The sequence below is a fragment of the Gossypium raimondii genome, chromosome 5, assembly GCF_025698545.1.
Source record: "Gossypium raimondii isolate GPD5lz chromosome 5, ASM2569854v1, whole genome shotgun sequence".
Lineage (NCBI taxonomy): Eukaryota > Viridiplantae > Streptophyta > Magnoliopsida > Malvales > Malvaceae > Gossypium > Gossypium raimondii.
The window spans coordinates 318,616-336,273 of NC_068569.1; the positions used below are offsets into that span (position 1 = coordinate 318,616).

The 17,658-nt window shown below is 35.3% G+C and overlaps 2 protein-coding genes and 1 long non-coding RNA gene across 3 annotated transcripts; all 3 read right to left on the reverse strand.

Annotated features, from left to right (window-relative positions):
• Positions 1-5,545: 5,545 nt before the first annotated feature.
• Positions 5,546-6,380, reverse strand: LOC105769953 (60S acidic ribosomal protein P3). Its single transcript, XM_012590932.2, has 2 exons — positions 6,094-6,380; positions 5,546-5,886 (listed from the first exon to the last, which is right to left on the reverse strand). The coding sequence occupies exons 1-2, from the start codon at positions 6,289-6,291 to the stop codon at positions 5,722-5,724; spliced, it is 363 nt and encodes a 120-aa protein (XP_012446386.1). The 5' UTR covers positions 6,292-6,380; the 3' UTR covers positions 5,546-5,721.
• A 4,716-nt stretch (positions 6,381-11,096) lies between these two features.
• LOC128041371 (uncharacterized) lies at positions 11,097-12,558 on the reverse strand. The gene is made up of 3 exons (XM_052631733.1): positions 12,529-12,558; positions 12,367-12,451; positions 11,097-12,285 (listed from the first exon to the last, which is right to left on the reverse strand). The coding sequence occupies exon 3, from the start codon at positions 12,022-12,024 to the stop codon at positions 11,548-11,550; it is 477 nt and encodes a 158-aa protein (XP_052487693.1). The 5' UTR covers positions 12,025-12,285; positions 12,367-12,451; positions 12,529-12,558; the 3' UTR covers positions 11,097-11,547.
• Positions 12,559-14,003: 1,445 nt separating this feature from the next.
• Positions 14,004-15,615, reverse strand: LOC128041368 (uncharacterized). The gene is made up of 3 exons (XR_008196340.1): positions 15,574-15,615; positions 15,022-15,108; positions 14,004-14,206 (listed from the first exon to the last, which is right to left on the reverse strand). It is a non-coding gene; the product is annotated as an uncharacterized LOC128041368 (long non-coding RNA).
• Between the last annotated feature and the right edge of the window lie 2,043 nt (positions 15,616-17,658).

Genomic DNA, 17,658 nt, shown 5'->3' on the forward strand with positions numbered 1-17,658 from the left:
AACATTTCTAGAAATTGAATCATGCATTCACCTTTAAAATGAGGTTTTAGAAAGTTTCTGAATCATGTAACTATCATTAAAAATTGGCATCTAAGGTTTCTGAAAACTAGGGCTTAAACTAGTTGAATTGAATCATGAATCCCGATTTCAACGATGAAAGATTGCACTTTTTCGAAGGTTAATTCAACTCAGAAAAAATTAGAAGTTTGAATCCCAATATTCATAAAATAAAACTTTAATTCATTTGATAAAGAATTAGAAGTTGTAATGGCTGCGAATGAGTTACAGAGGAGTGCTTCAAGTATGGTTAAGAGGAAATATTCGAAGGGTAAAGGGAAAGCTGTTATTTCTGGTTCTGAAAATAGGTTTGAGATATTGAATGATGAATGTGAATTGGAACAGATTGATCAATGTCAACTGGGAGAAGATTTAGTTAATCCTTTTTTGGAATGTAAGGGGTTTTAACAATTCCCTCAAATACATTAGGGTTATGAATAGAATGAAGGAGTTGAGAGTTGATATAGTTTGTTTGATTGAAACTAGAGTGAAGGAAAATAATGTGACTGCTATTGGAAAAGTGGTTTCAGGTTGGAGGGCATTAACAACTACAATGATCTTTGAGAATGGAAGATTATGGTTTTATAGATGGACTTTTTGGAGGTTACAGAGGTTGTTAACACAGATCGACTATCACATACATGATTAAAAGCTCTAATCAATTACGGTATGTTTCGAGGTTTATGGAAGTCTGATGGTTGTGAAAGGAGAAGGTTATGGACTCATTTGGAGACTAAGCACAATGTTGGTGCTTCTCCTTGGTTAGTAGCTTGGCATTTCAACGTGATTGCCAATCCTCAGGAGAGCTCAGATTTTTCAGGAGTTTATAATTAGAGTACTGACATTAAAGAGTTAGAAGTTGCTTGGAAGAGCTTGAGTTAGATGATTATATGTTTAGAAGTTGCTGTTGATTTTTATAAAAAGCTTATTGGCTCTCCTGATAAGATTGTTTTTGATTGTTCGCTTGATCTTCTAAAAGAAGTAATGCCTAAAACTTTTTCTACTGATGCTCAAATTGATCTGGCAAATCCTATTCCTATAGAAGAGATTAAGGTAGCTATTTTTGAGCAAAATGGCGAAAAGGCTCCTGGTCCGGATGTAATGACCCAAAATTCACAAGCATCGGAAAAAAAAAGTATATTATCGGGCCTCCGTCTTAGTAAATTGAGTTCGAAAATAATTATTAGAAATATTTACTAGACTAGTTGTGTGTTTAGTTAGGTATTAATTGGGTGAATTTAGTTTAATTAAGAGAAATTAAGAAAAGGACTAAATTGATCTAGGGTAAAAGTTGAATTATAGATTAATAAAAATAAAAGGATTAAAATGGCAATTAAGCCATTAATAAGAAATGGGACAGTAAAAGTGATAAAAATCTTAGATTTTTATGTTTTATATATATTATTTTATTATATAATATAATATATTATATTGTATTATATTATATAAATTAAATAGATGACAAATGTATGGTAAAGATTAAGACAAGTGTAATAGTAATAATTAAATAGGTACACTTGTAATAAAAATAAATATATGCTTAAATAATAAGTAAAAGATTTTTATTATTATTAATATTATTAGTTATAATAAAAGAAATAAAGTAAAGTAAGTAAAATAAAAGACAAAGAAACAAAAGAAGAACAGAATAGAAACAGAGAAAGAGACGAAAAACAGGGGAAGAAAAAGGGAAAGAAAAAGAAAAGGGGAAATTTAGATTTTAAAGCTTCAAGTTAATTGGTAAGCTAAATTTAGCCCTTTTCTCTTTATTTTGATGTTTTAGAAGCTTTAAAACAAAGTTTTGTTGAAATTAAGTGGAGGTTATGGAAGTTCATAGGTTTTTGAACATGATTCATTTTGAACAAGTTGTTAAATTAGGGGTTTAGTTGATAGAATTTCTAGTTAGAATAGATAAAAGATTGATTTGTAAACTAAGTTGTAAGTTTTACATAGTTGGGATTAAGTTATAAAAAGCCTTAAATTAGGGTTTATGTTGAATAAATGAGGGAATTGAGGGTTTATTTGATAGAGTTTCTAGTTAGAGTTGATAAAATGATTAAATTGTGAACTAAACTATAAGTTTTGAATTTTAGGGATTAAATTGAGGAAAATTTGAAATTAGTGAAAAATGCTGAAAATTTAGTAGATAAATTTGAGTTTAGAAGAAATTTGAGTAGAAATAGAGTGTGAATTAAGTTAGAAAAAATAATAATAAGTAAGCTTAGTTAAAATTAAATTGGGAATAAGTAGGAATTGAATAAAAATTAATTATTATTATTATTAATGATTGTAATTAATAGTGAAAATAATTATTATTTTCGTAGCTAACAAGGAAAACGAGGCATCGGCATCCAAAGGAAAAGAAAAAATCGTTGAGGAGTAAACGCGTATTCTGGGTTTGTATTACTAACTTAAACTATTTACTAAATGCTATATTGAAATATATGTGAATTGAAATAATAGATGTTTTGAATTGTTTGAATATTTGAAATTGTGTGGAAATGAATTCGAAATTGAAAAAGTAAAATAATACCCTATTAACTTATCGGACTAGATTGGATACAAATGGCATGCCATTGGATTTGTGATGTGATGATGAGATTTGTAGTTCGGCCGAGAAGATGATTATATTATTATATGCTTCGGTTTATCCGAAGAGGCATTTAATGCCTTATTGGTGTGTTAGGGAGGATATGATACATTGGTGTGTTATGGAGGATTTAAATAATTCCGGGTGTGTTTAGGTTGGATAATCTGGTGTGTTTGGGTGGAATCCGCGTATCTGTCAGAGTCCGAGCTTTGTTAATAGGGTAAATAATTGAAATGAAAATTTGAAAATGAAATTGGTTGATTTGACACTATAGAAAAAATGCGAGAAAGAATGTATGAGTTAAATTATAAATTTAATTAGTATGTAAATATATATATATATATATATATATATATAAATTTAAGATCTATGGAATGATATATGAATATGTATATTTAATTTAAAGTGATTTATAAGATTATGGTCAATATTTGAAATTTTATTATTAAATAGTTTAATTTATAGTAATACCACTGAGTATGAAATACTCAGCGTACGGTTGTTTCCGTGCGCAAGTTGTAGAAGTCAAGTACTGAATCAGCATCCAAAACCAGACCCGACTTCAGCAAATTTTGGTGATGTATATTTTCTTTTAGAATGTGGCATGTACATAGGATGTGTATAAACGTTATTATGTTTTGAATATAAATAGCTAAAAATGTTAGTATTATAAATCTAATAATTTTAATGAAAGAAATTTATCCATTCCAAATTAATTAGTACATTGAAAAATTTAAATTGATATTGAATTAATTGAGTTTGATTAGAATGCATTTAGAATAGTAAATAAGAATGTGAAATGAATTGGTTGAATTGGTGAATTGGTTATGTTTGTAAAATTTATGGTTTTATTTGCGGGAGGTTTAGTGTAAAAGTAAGCGAAATCTTTAGAAATTTTATAAAAAAAGTCAATTTGTAATTTTATATGAATTTATGATTTTATCTTAATATGTTTGATATTTATTTAAGAATTATTGTAAATTATCGGATATGTCCTAGTAATGCCTCGTAACCTTATTCCATGATGGTTTGGGGTCGGGGGTGTTACAGGATGGGTGCCTTGCCCATTTTTTGTTAGGCAAGTTTGGCGAGATGCGATCGTCTTTGCTCTGCAGCAACAATGAAGGCAAGTTTTTGTTTATTTTTTCTTCTTTTATAGGAAAATATTTCTAGTAGACATTGTTATATCAAAAATGGGAAAATAAAATGGATCATGGTATTGGTTACTGCATATATCTTTTCTAACTGATTTATATGTCCAAACAATCACTGTCTTTTACTGCAACTTCTGTAATCCTTTGGTTGAAACTCATGAACTATTCAGAGATGTGAAACTGTCAAGTTGTATACGGTCAGAATTTGATGCATGTCTGTGTGTGTATGTATTGTTTGATTGTATAATTTGGAAACAGAGATTGAAACCTCGTGCTTATCATGAACTATTCAGAGATTGTATTTATCTCGAAAAAGAAAGAAGTCTCTTAACCTTACCATTTACATGCTAGATTATTTTGCTGAGACCTGTTCTATAATGTGCCTTTATTCAACTAGCATATTTATACAACTATTTTGTTATTTATCAAGCAATGGTGGCAATAAGAAAGAGCCAGGCAATAAGGGTAATGAAAAGGAAGACGGTGAGAATGATGGCCAAATGGAGGATAGCGATGAAGATGATGAAGCGGATAACGAGGAAGATATGAAAGAAAGTGAAGAAGATTAGTGCTTGAGCAAAGTGGAAGATTGTATAATAATTATTTTAAATTATATTTTATAATATTATATATTATGATTTTAGTAAATTCATATATTTTTATTAAATTATATTTAATAATAATTATGTTAAAATATAATTAAATTATTTATTATTTATATTAATAATCTTATTAAAATTTAATAAGAATAACAATAATCATCTACCTAACAAAAATCCTGCAAAGGGTATTCTAGTCATTTTATTTTTTTCCCTATACTATTACATTTCTATTACATTCAACCAAACACAAGAATACCATTACGCCTTTATTCCATTCCATTCAACCAAACAAAAGATTTACCTATTAGGCCTCTATTCCATTACGCATCTATTCTATTACACCTCTATTCCATTACAGCGAACCAAACGTGCTGTAATAGTCATCTCCACAATATGTTGTTGAACTATTATAGTTCATGGTAGTGAGTTGTGCATAAAGTACAAACGAGTGATTTATTCTCAGAATGGAAACATTGCTTCACAAATATAAAATATTCTTTCGCACATTCAGTTTGTGGAATTAGTTTTGATGTTGTTCGCAATAGTCAATGCGTAATAATACTGCTAACCATACATTCCGAGTTGACGTGGACAAATCTGTTGTTAGATCAGAGTAAAAAGATCGCGTCTCAACCTCTAAGCAGGAAGGCATTTATTATCAATGATTTTTTCAATTTTGAAAATTTCTTGCGTCTCAAATAAAGAGGATGAAAACCATCATATGTAAGTTGCCTCTTCAAAAAAAGCGGTTTAAATTCTAGTCATAACTGGATTCACATTATCATCCCTGACTATCACAAAAATGTTGATGTGAACTCCATTGCCCTACATTAATGGAAAAACTCAACTATCAAGCAAGGTAACCTCAAAACATACCAATATCAAATAAGCTTATGATTCTACAGTTCTTAAAGGTTTTCTCTATCTAATCAATCCACTCAAAGTTCGAGCCAAGAACCTAAATTAGATCTTAGTTTAGTTCCATGATTTATGAGCAAATTGCGTAATCATGAACTAAAATCAAAAGCATATTTTGGATCTTTTCCTCTCAATGGCTTTTCCTTGTGCCCAAACAGAAGGTAAGTAACCACGAAATCAACGACACATCACAGAGAGTAAATCACTTGAAACAAAACCAACGATGCCAAAAAACATACTCATAATATTGTCAAATTTATCCTGAAAAATGGCTTCTCCTAACTAGGAAAAGTGCCCAATGTCACCCAAAATAGTCTAATTCACGCATAAATGAAAAATGAAAATGTAACAACTTGCTAAGATCTAAACAGGCAGTAAGGCAGTAAGGCAGTAAAGGAGCTTAATCAAAGAGAGAGAATCCCATATCGTCATCACTCTCCTCTTTCTCTTCCTTTTTCTCCTCAGCTGCAGGAGCTTCAGCGGCAGCGGCAGCGCCTCCAGCCGGAGCAGCAGCAGCACCTCCACCCCCGATGAAGGCTCCGCCCACAGCACCTCCAATAACCACCTGTTGCCATAAAATATCAGAAATATGAAACCGAACCAGAAATAAATGATATTCACCATCGGATCATCGCAAAAACAAGTATCCAATCAAATTAAATTTGTTCTTTTGATTACGGTTTCAGTATTTCGTTTTTTCCCAATAGATCTAATGACGAAATAATAAGATGATGTAAATAACGACAAAGGCAAGCACAAAAAAGGAGAAAACCTGGAAAACGGCAGAATTAGGGGTAACGACAGAGAAAGAGGAGGTGACACCACCAGAGGAGTCGCAGGCGGTGGCAGCCTGGACGAGTTTCCGCTGGAGCTCGTAAGTGGAAGCAGCAGAGCTTTCAATCTCTCCCTCCAACTGCTTGGCAGACCACTCACCGCCTTTGCTCCTGCACACAAATGTGAAAACACCCATCGTTTTTTTCCTTTTATTACCTCTTTCACACACGAACTAACAAACCGCAAATTCGCTCAGCCCAGAGATGAAGAGAGACGGCCATGCTTCGTATAGAATCACATATTTATAGTATCATCATAACCTGAAAAACCCTAAACTTCTAATTTTGCTAAATGTCTACTTTCTCCCTTCCTTATTTTCTTACTACCTGTTGCATCCTCCCCTCACCCAATGAATTTACCAAACAATTAATTTAATAAATGTAAGGTATCATCATACCTGTCGCGTCCTTTAGGGAGCGATTTCCTTCCATGTCAGCAAATCACGCTGACATGGAAGCGATGTCCTGAAGCCACATAGCGCGTTCCGGGGGACGCGATTTTGACGTTTTTTCCACGTTTGGTTTTTTTGACTTCTAGGGTTTAGGATTCAGGCTTTTTAGGGTTTTTAGGTCCCGGAATAAACTATTTCGAGTTGACGTTTCTGAGCAAATAGTATAAAATCGCTTCTACCAGGATGCTATTGGAGAAGAATTTGTGAAATCGCTACCGTGGGCGTGATTTTGTTCTGATGAGTCATGTAAGAAATATTTTTTTTGACGTTTCTGAGCAAATAGTATAAAATTGCTTCTACCAGGATGTTATTTGAGAAGAAATTATGAAATCGCGCCCTCGTGGACGCGATTTTGCTATAGTAGCAAGTTTGGGCTGAGGCTATAAATTAGGTAGAAAATGTTATTAGAATGCATAAGTCATAGCAGAAACAATTTAGAGAGGCTAAGAAAGTTAGAGTTTCAAAATGAGTGAACGTATTAGTGCTATTATTTACTACGATGGTGAGGTTTGCCACACCGAGAATGGTGTTATTTTTTTGTCGGAGAATACGGTGTGACTGTCATTTAACCAGAACATAGATTTGACAGAACTTTGTAAAATAATTAGGCGTAAAATCTTCGGAACGACACCAATGAAAGTTCTGTCAATCACATATCGATTTTGTTATTGTGTTAATCCGGTGCCATATGACTCGTTCGACATAAAATGTGCTCGTTATATTGAGTTATATGTACAATTTATGTCGCCAATGGTGCAGACTCATCTTGCTAGTGGAGCAACTTATATTGAGTTATATGTACAATTTACGTCGCCAATCGATGTACTTACATCCGGTGTTCGAGATGTATACACGACCCAGGCGACACTTTCGGTTAGCGAGTTTACAAAATACGGAGCGACCCATGTTCGGTGGCGGTGTCGAATGCACATCTCCGCAAGACACTCTGCCGGTGGATGGGACATGTCGTCGGTGGCTCGACGTTTGATCTTTGTGTCGTATTAGGGAACGACATCAAGTTCTAGTGGATGGCAATCTACATCCAATTGGGGGAGTTATCAAATGCCCAGAAGAAGGGATGACGTACTACCTACGACGTCAACCGGTGAGGGGACTCGTACGCTGCAGATGATTGTGGGTTAGAAGATGACTCCGATGTGGATCCACCTCGAGAGCTCGGGCCGGAGGTGCAGAAGTTGGCTTATTTTCTGAACCGGAGCTTATTCCAACAGAAGGTGAAGATGCTGAAAGGAGTTAAGATGATGAAGAAAATCCACGATTCAGAGCATACTCACCTCTAGACACATCCATGGTAGGCCGGCCCAGAAAAAATTCGGCCGACTCTTGGGCGGGCCTGACCAAATATAGTCCTAAAATTTTACCTAGGCACGGCCCGGCCCGATTTTTAATAAACACAAAAAAATATTTTAAAAATAAAAAATAAAAAATATTTTTAAAGTATTTTAAAATTAAAAAATACAAATAAAAAAATATATTTATTATATTCGGGCCAGGCCAGGCCGGGCTCGGGCCAAAAAAGTTGAGCCCGAGCGCAGCCTATTTTTTAAACGGGCCTCATTTTTTTGCCCAAGCCCATATTTTTACCCGAACCCTCCCATATTTGGTGGGCGGTCGAGTAGGCCGCCTACCCGTGGACAGTCTACTCACCTCCAGCCCACATGCATAATGTCGATCTGTCTGCAGATAATGCGTTAGAGTTTCCAGATCTACCACACCGGTTGCGCGATCTTACAAGTTCGGGGGTAGATTTCAGTGAACTTGAAGTTGGTAATCAGTTTAACAACAAGGATAGTTTTATTGGTGATTTGAAACAGCATAGCATAAAAAATGGCGTTAATTACCATATCGTTATATCAAAATCTGATAAGTTTGAGGCGAAGTGTGCGGTGCAAGCCGGCACATGTTCATGGAAAATCTATGCCTCGTTAAGGAAAAGGACAGGGTTGCGGGAGATAAAAAAGTAAAAAGGTCCACATACATGTGCTGCAGGTACAGTATTGAATGTATCTAAATAATACTTTTATTTTGCAATGTTGCATTATTTAATGTACTCCCTCTGTAGGTGTTTCAACAGATCATCTCAAAATGGATTTAGCTATGTTAGCTAGCTTGATACTGCCCACGATAAAAGCAGATCCTAGGACTTCAGTGCCGGTGTTAATTGCCAATATCCGTAGCCAAACGGGGTACACGCCCTCTTACCGCAAAGCTTGGATAGCTAAGCAAAAGGCATTGGAGAAGATGCATAGTGGGTGGGACGCCTTATATAATGAAATATGGCGGTGGTGTCGGTGCTAGAGAGATCGTCCCAAGTGCCATCACGCACCTTGAAGCGGAACATGCGTACTACAACGGCCGATTGCTACGTGGATGCCAAGTGTTCAAGCGCTGTTTTGGACCTTTAAGCAATCTTAGAGACGCATTTCCATCTGCAAGTCGTTGGTACAAATTGACGGTACCTTCATATTCGGTAGGTATACTCATCGGCTATTGGTTCTGATGTACGGAGACGACGGTGGGAGAATTCTTCCAATTGCATTTGCAATAACAAGAGTCGTCGATGGTGAGATTTCTTTCTCTCTAGGTTAAGGAGGCATGTGTGCCCCCAACCTGATATCTGTGTTATTTCAGACCGGGGCACCGGTATACTATCTGCATTTGATCGAGAGGGAAGCTTGTGGCAGTGCACACACCATAGATATTGCCTAAGACACGTTGCTTCGAACTACTACAGGCAATATCCATCTAAGAGCGAACGACGACAAGTGACCAACATGGGTATTTAGTCTATAACTGTATTATTTTGTTTGTCAATTTGAATTAGTTTTATTGGTAGAAGTGGTATAAAATATTCGCTATGATCTTATATTCTCAGGGTATGAAATAAATAAAGATCGTTTTCACAAGATGTTAGAAATTTTACGATCCCAAAACGGAGAATGGGCGGACTACCTTTGTAACATACGTTTCGAATAGTGGTCACAAGCATACGACAGAGGCCTACGATATGGCCATATAACGTCGAACCTGGCAGAATGCATAAATTCTGTTCTTAAAGGAACGCGCCATCTACCGATAACATCGGTTGTGCGAGAGACATATTTCCGTTTGGCGGCGCTATTTCGAAAGCGAGCAACAAGTTATGTAGGCCAGATGCAAGGTGGCCATGTATGGTGCAGTAAGGTAGTTCAAAAAATTAACAAGGCGAAGGCGAGGGCAAACATCATGCACACAGTGTGTCACGATCGAGACAATTTATGGTTTCACGTGACGGAGTTTGACAGACCGCACCAAGATATTGTTGGCGGGTAATATCGTGTACACTTGTGAAACAGGACTTGTGACTGTGGGAAGTTTGATGCACTTCGTTATGCATGCGCTCATGTTATTGCAGCTTGTCAGAAACTCCGTCTGGATCCGATGAGTTATGTGGACGAAGTGTACAAATTAGAAAACATGTACAACGTATGGAGACACGTTTTCCCACCGGTCCTAGATGAACGTAAGTGGCCGCTTGTATCTCTTGCTCCTTTTAAGCTGTTACCGGATAGAGAATTGCGTTGCAAACCAAAGGGTCGACCTTGCTCCACTAGAATACGGAACAATATGGATATCCGAGAAACAGCTAGTCAACAGAAGTTGTGCGGATGGTGTAGGAACCCAGGCCATACAAGTCGATCATGCCCTAATCGCAATAGTTGAATATAATTTTAGAAAAATTTATATTTTATTCAATTATTAATTGATAATTATATTAATTTTTAGTAAAATTATCAAATTAGTTTAATTTTTTAATTGTTAGTACCAGTCAAAACATTTGACCAAATCTAACATTATGTAAAATTAAAATTATTAAGTCAAAAATTTGTGTTAATGGTTATTAAAATTATCATGCACACAAGAAAATTATTAAGTCAAAAATTGTGTTAATGATTAGTAAAATTATCAAATTATGAAAAATTATTAAGTGTAAAAATTGTGTTAATGGTTAGTAAAATTATCAAATTATGAAAAATTATTAAGTTAGGTTAGGGTTAGGGTTTTTAATTAGGTTAGGGTTATGGTTAGGGTTTTTAATTAAATTAGGTTGGAGTTAGGGTTTTTAAATGGGTTATGTTAGGGTTAGGGTTTTTAATTAATTTAGGTTAGGGTTAAGGTTTGTAATTAAATTAGGTTAGGGTTAGGGTTTTTTAATTAAGTTAGGTTAGGGTTAGTGTTTTTAATTAAATTAGGTTGGAGTTAGGGTTTTTAATTAGGGTTTAGGTTAGGGTTAGGGTTTTTAATTAGGGTTTAGGTTAGGGTTTTTAATTAAATTAGGTTAGGGTTTTTATTACATCAAATAAACTTCTATTTTATTATATCAAATAATATCAAAATAACTCGAAAAACTTTCTATCGTATTACATCAAATAAACTTCTATTTTATTACATCAAATAATATCAAAATAACTCGAAAAACTTTCTATGCGTATTACATCAAATAAACTTCTATTTTATTACATCAAATAAACTTCTATTTTATTACATCAAATAATATCAAAATAACTCGAAAAACTTTCTATGCATATTACATCAAATAAACTTCTATTTTATTACATCAAATAATAAATTTAAATACGGCAATCAATGTCTATGCCCGGGGGATTCAATTCCACATGGCGGCCGTCGACGGTTACGCACTGGATTCCTCCTTCCTCTAGCTTCCGGCGGCGGTTGTTCTTCCTCCGGTGCTGATTCTGGTTCTTCCGGTTCGGCATCTGGTTGTCGGACTTGGGACGATGATCCACCTTCAAAGAATAGTGTATGTGGAGGTGTTTGCATCATGAACGGCGACGGTGTTTGAAAGCCATACATTGGTGGGGATTGGTAAAAATGAGAGCTCCCCGACAGCCCCCTTGGGATCCCTCCTGTGCCGCTGGCCTATATATCGGTGGTCCGCTCGGCATAACAGGAAATGGAGCTGAACCGGGCATTTGGCTCCAACCTGCCATAGGATTCGGAAAAAGGATACATGTAAGGGTTAGGGTACATATAAGGGCTAGAAAACGCACCTGGCATCATCTGAAAAGGCGGTTGCGTGGGTATCATCGGTTGAATTGCTGCGTCAGGTGACTGCGTCGGTGCTCTCGTGCGGGACGGTGATTGCATGGCCGCTGATGATGAGCTGGGTGACTGTCTGGGCCTCGTTGAGGGGTTGCCTTCGTAGTCTTGTCCACTTGGATTTAGAGGCCCGCGCATTTCCCTTCCGACACGTATTTGCCGCTGCTTCTTCTCTGGCGTCAGTAAATACGGCTTGCAATGGATCCTAAACCATGGCATGTATTCTGGAACGCACCCTAACTCCGGAACGATGATTGGTTCCCGAGTAGGTTGATATTCATGCCGATTTTCCCACATTTCTATGTACCTGGACCAGTATCTAGGCCAATCCGTACCTAATAGCCGAAGGTCGATTTTGTGGTGATCGTCAAACTCCTCAGGGTCCACGAGAATCGGTTGTCTACATCCAAACTGTCGTAGCACTCTGTCTGTCTGGTGCGGCTCCACGGTTGCGAAGTTGATCAGTACGACTTTGACGTGCCAAGCGTTCAAATTTTGTAAAAACTCTTCCGGTATTACTACCCGAATTGTCAGATCCTCATATGGTGTCCATTGAAACTATATGAACATGATAGAAATATTAGTTATATACATAATATAAATACTAAATACAAAATATCTATTTGCAATAATACTTACTTGTGCTTCCGACCGTTGGTCCAATAGAAGCTGTATATCTTCAAGTTTGGTAGGTAATCGAGCATGACTTGCCGGATGGTTCCACCTAATTAAATAAATTTTTAGCATACTTTTATTTTTAAAAATATACATATTAATTGTAAAATATAATATAAAATTTACCTCGTTATGAGTGGGAATGTATATGGGTGGTCCACTCGAGGGCGTAGAAATGGAAAGCGGCAACCGTGCCCATGATTGCAGAGTGACGGCAACCTCCGATTTTCGCTCTCCTCGGTCGCGTCGCCCCGCACATCTCCCGATACAACATTGCCAAGACGGCAGACCCCCAACTAAATTCACCGGCTTCTCTAAAATCTACGATTTTCAGGAGCCATCTTAGATGTACGCGGCTCCGTGATGTGTCGGGCATCAGATAACCTCCAATTATTTGAAGAATGTATGCCCGAGCATATCAAATTCTTTAAATTTCGGTTGAATTTTCATCCGGATCAGAGAATGTGTCACGTAACCAGCCCATCTCGATCTTACCTCCCTCCATTTTATCCGGAATAGCGCCCAAAAACTCGTAACACACCGCCTCCCAATTGCTAGATTGAGCAATCCCTGTGACTGGCTTCCCGTCGACCGGCAATCCTAATTGCAGACTCAGATCTTCTAGAGTGATAGTGCACTCTCCACATAGAAGATGAAATATGTGCGTCTCGGGTCTCCACCTCTCGATCAACGTACTGATTAGTTTCGGGTACAACTTGCATCCCCAGCCTACCGTCGCCACGTCCTTTAAACCCGCTTCCCGCAGGTAGTTCTCTACCAACCGTGATGGAGGATCATGCATGTTTCGGATATTGCATTACAATACCCGATCTACAGACTTTTATAACAAATTGTAACACCCCTTACCCGAGACCGTTTCCGGAGTCGAGCACGAGGCATTACTTAGCTTATCTTACCAATTCGGAGCATAAAAACTAGGTTTGAAATTTTATTTCACTATTTACAGCAAATCTGTCCAATCGCGCAGCAGTTACTAAATTAATTATAACTTGAGCTACAGAACTCGAAATTTAATTCCGTAAATTTTCCCTGAAACTAGACTCATATATCTACTCACCATAAAATTTTTAGAATTTTTGGTTCAGCAAATTAGTACAGTTTATTAGTTAAAATCTCCCCTGTTTCACCACCTGACTGCCCTGACCTCTAGTCACTAAAAATAAGTTTTCTCACTGTAGGATTTTCATATGAAGTTCTTACTTGTTTATACAGAAAATAAACTCAATGAGAAATCTATACATATAAACTATAACTCATAACCATTTTTGTACAATTTTTAATGATTTTCTAAACTCAAAACAGGGGACACCAAAACTGTTCTGACCCTGTCTCACGAAAATTCACATATCTTAAAATATAAAATTCCTTTCGCTACATTGTTATTTTTCAATGAAAATAGACTCAACAAGATTTAATTCCATATATCATTCACCCTCTAATTCATTTTATACTATCTTGGGTGATTTTTCAAAGTCACGTCACTGTTGCTGCCTGAATTCTGTTTCTTTGCAAAATTTCATCCTTTCATGATTTCCATACATAATTTATCACCTAGACTCTTATAACAATAAATACCTTCATACTTAACCATTTTAATAACCATACATCATCAAATACTTACACACCATTCTTTAGCAAAATCATAATCACAAACATACAAAATAACTAAATCCCTATATATGCCATAACTCAAACGTGATTCGATATAAAATACCGAGCAGTTGTGGTTGATAGTGTGGACGATCTCCGACTTCTTTAGGATCCTTGAAGTAGCTTTGCAATACTATAAGAGAAAGAGAAATAAAAAAGTAAGCATAAAGCTTAGTAAGTTTACTAGCAAATAAATAACAATATTTAACTTAAATAATTAAACTCAAATGTCTATATCTCTAGTTTACTCTTTAGTTAATCTCATACTAGTTCTCTTGCTTGTTTACTTAGAATACTTGTGTACATAACTTACTCAACTCTTGCTGCATCGTTGAACATCAATTGATAGTATAATAAGTTCTTAACTCTTATAACTTACCTGAGCTTGCCATTTATGCTTTAAACTGAACTTTCATGAACATAATTCGTTTACAAGCCCGTTGAGCTACATTGGAATAATAAGGATACTCGGGTCTCTTCTGATAATAACATGCCAAAGCCATGTCCCAGACATGGTCTTACATGGGATGTTCTCATATCGGTGCCCATGCCATGTCCCAGACATGGTCTTACGGGGGACCTCTCATCTCGGTGCCAACGCCATGTCCCAGACATGGTCTTACATGGGACCTCTCATCTCGGTGCCAATGCCATGTCTCATCTCGGTGCCAATGCCATGTCCCAGACATGGTCTTACATGGGACCTCTCATCTCGGTGCCAATGCCATGTCCCAGATATGGTCTTACATGGGACCTCTTTACCCAAATGTCATGACATTCGTATCCAAGACCATCCTTATGTATCAACTGGACTTTTAATTTTAATTCTCTATCATTTCATGCTTAGATCATCATCAAATAAATTCATAAAATAAATTCATAGTTGCTGGAAAATAACAGCATTGATAATAAATATTGAAATATTGCATTTATTTACCGTAAACTTACCTCGGTATCAAATATAGTCCAATTCAACAACTTAGTCTTCAACTTTATTCTTCCCTTTGTCTAACCTCGAGTTTCGTTCTTCTTGATCTAAAATAGCAAATTTAACTTATTTAATACTCACATTCAGCAAAACAGCCCTTGACTTTAACTTTTTCAAAATTACAATTTTACCCTTAAACTTTTACATAATTACATTTTTGACCCAAGGCTCGGAAATTAAACTTCATCCCTTATTCTTATGTTTTATGACATGATGAAAATTTTTCTCTTCTATGCCAACATCAAATTCCCACTCTAACATGTACTTATGAACATTAGGTATTTTCTGATTATGTCGTTTTACTCGTTTTTGCTTAAAATCGGCTAACAAAAGTTGTTTAACATAATTTCTAGCTTCATATTCTATCATAAAACATCAAAATAAACACTTTTCACCTATGGGTATTTTTCCAAATATAAACCCTAGGTTAAATTATTGCTAGAATAAGCTAAATTAAGCTAAGGGACTCCAAAAGCGTAAAAACATTAAAAGCGGGACTTGGGATCACTTACTATGGAGCTTGGAAGCTTGAAAACCCTAACTATGGCTTCCCCTTGCTGATTTCGTCCTAATGAAGAAGATGATGATTTTTGCCATCTTTTCCTTTTAATTCATTTTAATTACTAGATTACCAAATTGCCCCTAACTTAAAAATTTTCTATTTCACTTATCTCATGTCCATTTTGTCTACCAAGTTACCAATGGTATAATTACCATATAAGGACCTCCAATTTAAAGTTTCATAACAATTGGACACCTCTAACATGTAGAACTCAACTTTTGCACTTTTTACAATTTAGTCCTTTTGACTAAATTGAGTGCCCAAACGTCGAAATTTTCGAACGAAATTTTCACGAAATCATTTTGTGAAATTGTAGACCATAAAAATATAAGAAAAATAAATTTTTTCTCATCGGATTTGTGGTCCCGAAACCACTGTTCCGATAACCTTGAATTTAGGCCATTACACAAATAATAAATTAATAATTATCTAAAAAAGCATAAATAAAAAATTCTTAAATAATATTTAAAAATTAAATTTAACACTTACCATTTCCATTTGTTCCACCGATATGTGATGCCTATCAAGACGAGTGAATGATCCGGCCATTGATGAAATCGTAGAAATTTTTACGATTTATAAAAATATAAAAAAATTTAAAACTATTTTAAAAAAGGAAATTGAGAGCAAATTGAAATTAAATATGGATTTGAGAGATTTTTGGAATGAAATTGAAAGGAAATTGAAATTAAATATGAATTTATGAGAATTTTTGAAGGAAATTGAGAGAAAATTGAGAGGAAATATGAGAGAGGATTTGTTTGTGAAAAAATATAAAGGGGTAGGGGGTATTTATAGTGTTCTTTTATTTGACCGTTGGGGGGGCAACGGTCAAAATTTTGACCATTGGGCACTTTTTCACTTGCGGTCGATCTCGTACGTCGGTAGCGATGTCTTGACTTCAATGAAATCGCTTCCTCTAGGACGCGATTTCTGCTGAATCGCAAGACATCGCTCGTGTCATGATATCTGACGCATCCCTTGACATAGCGCTGACGTGGACGAGATTTCGGGAAAAATGGACCAATCCGGTAAATAATCAAAAAATAGACCCATTTCGATAAATTTTTTTAAAAAGGGCTTTTATTGATAAATTGCCCTTATTTTGATCACTCGAACAGAAAAATTTTTCATTTTAGTTTCCAGTGTTTGACTTACACATCACATCATTATTTTTATCATTTTATTTTACCCTTTTCACTATTCATCATTTTTTACTCGTAAAATATTTTTTATTTAAATCTTTTAAAAAGTTTAAAATAATAAAAATAAAATTATATTTTTATTTCACCCTTTTCACTATTCATCATTTTTACTCGTAAAAAGTTTTCTATTTAAATCTTTTAAAGATTTTAAATGGATAAAAATAAAATTATATTTTAATTTCACTAAAAATAATAAAAATTTAATTTAATACTTTAAAAATTATAAATACATAAACTAAAATTTACTCCTAAAAAAGTTTTCATGGTTGGCTAGTCTTCTTATTCTTTTTCCCTCCACACCAGATTATAGCTTTCAAATCCATTCTGCTAGTCACTGCTCATCAAACCCATTAAAATCTTCGATTGTTTCTTCTTTTCTCACTTTATTTTTCTCAAATTATTTGGCATTTTCAAACTAAATTTACAGCAAAGAAAGATAAGTCTTCTTACTTCCAGACTCTATTAGAAATATGGGAGTCCAAAATCAAGGCACAACCGAACCGACGACTAGAAGAAAAAAGCGATCGGCGAGGAAGTCTGCTGCGAAAACTTCATTGGGATGAACAGATGCTGCGGTGGAATTCACAGCTCTGAAAACGATGGGAACAAAGCAGCCCCATGAACGTGGCTTCTTAATAAATAAGAAACCATATAATATAGAGATATATATATATACAACATACACCGACTTTTGCAATTATTTACTGCGGGAATTCTGCAACCCGAAAACAATCAAACAACACGTGAAAATCAAAGAATCAGAAAATGAACAAAGTTAACATTTCATACCCCAAACGAAACAAAACGAAATCGATTTCCATTTTGCTTGC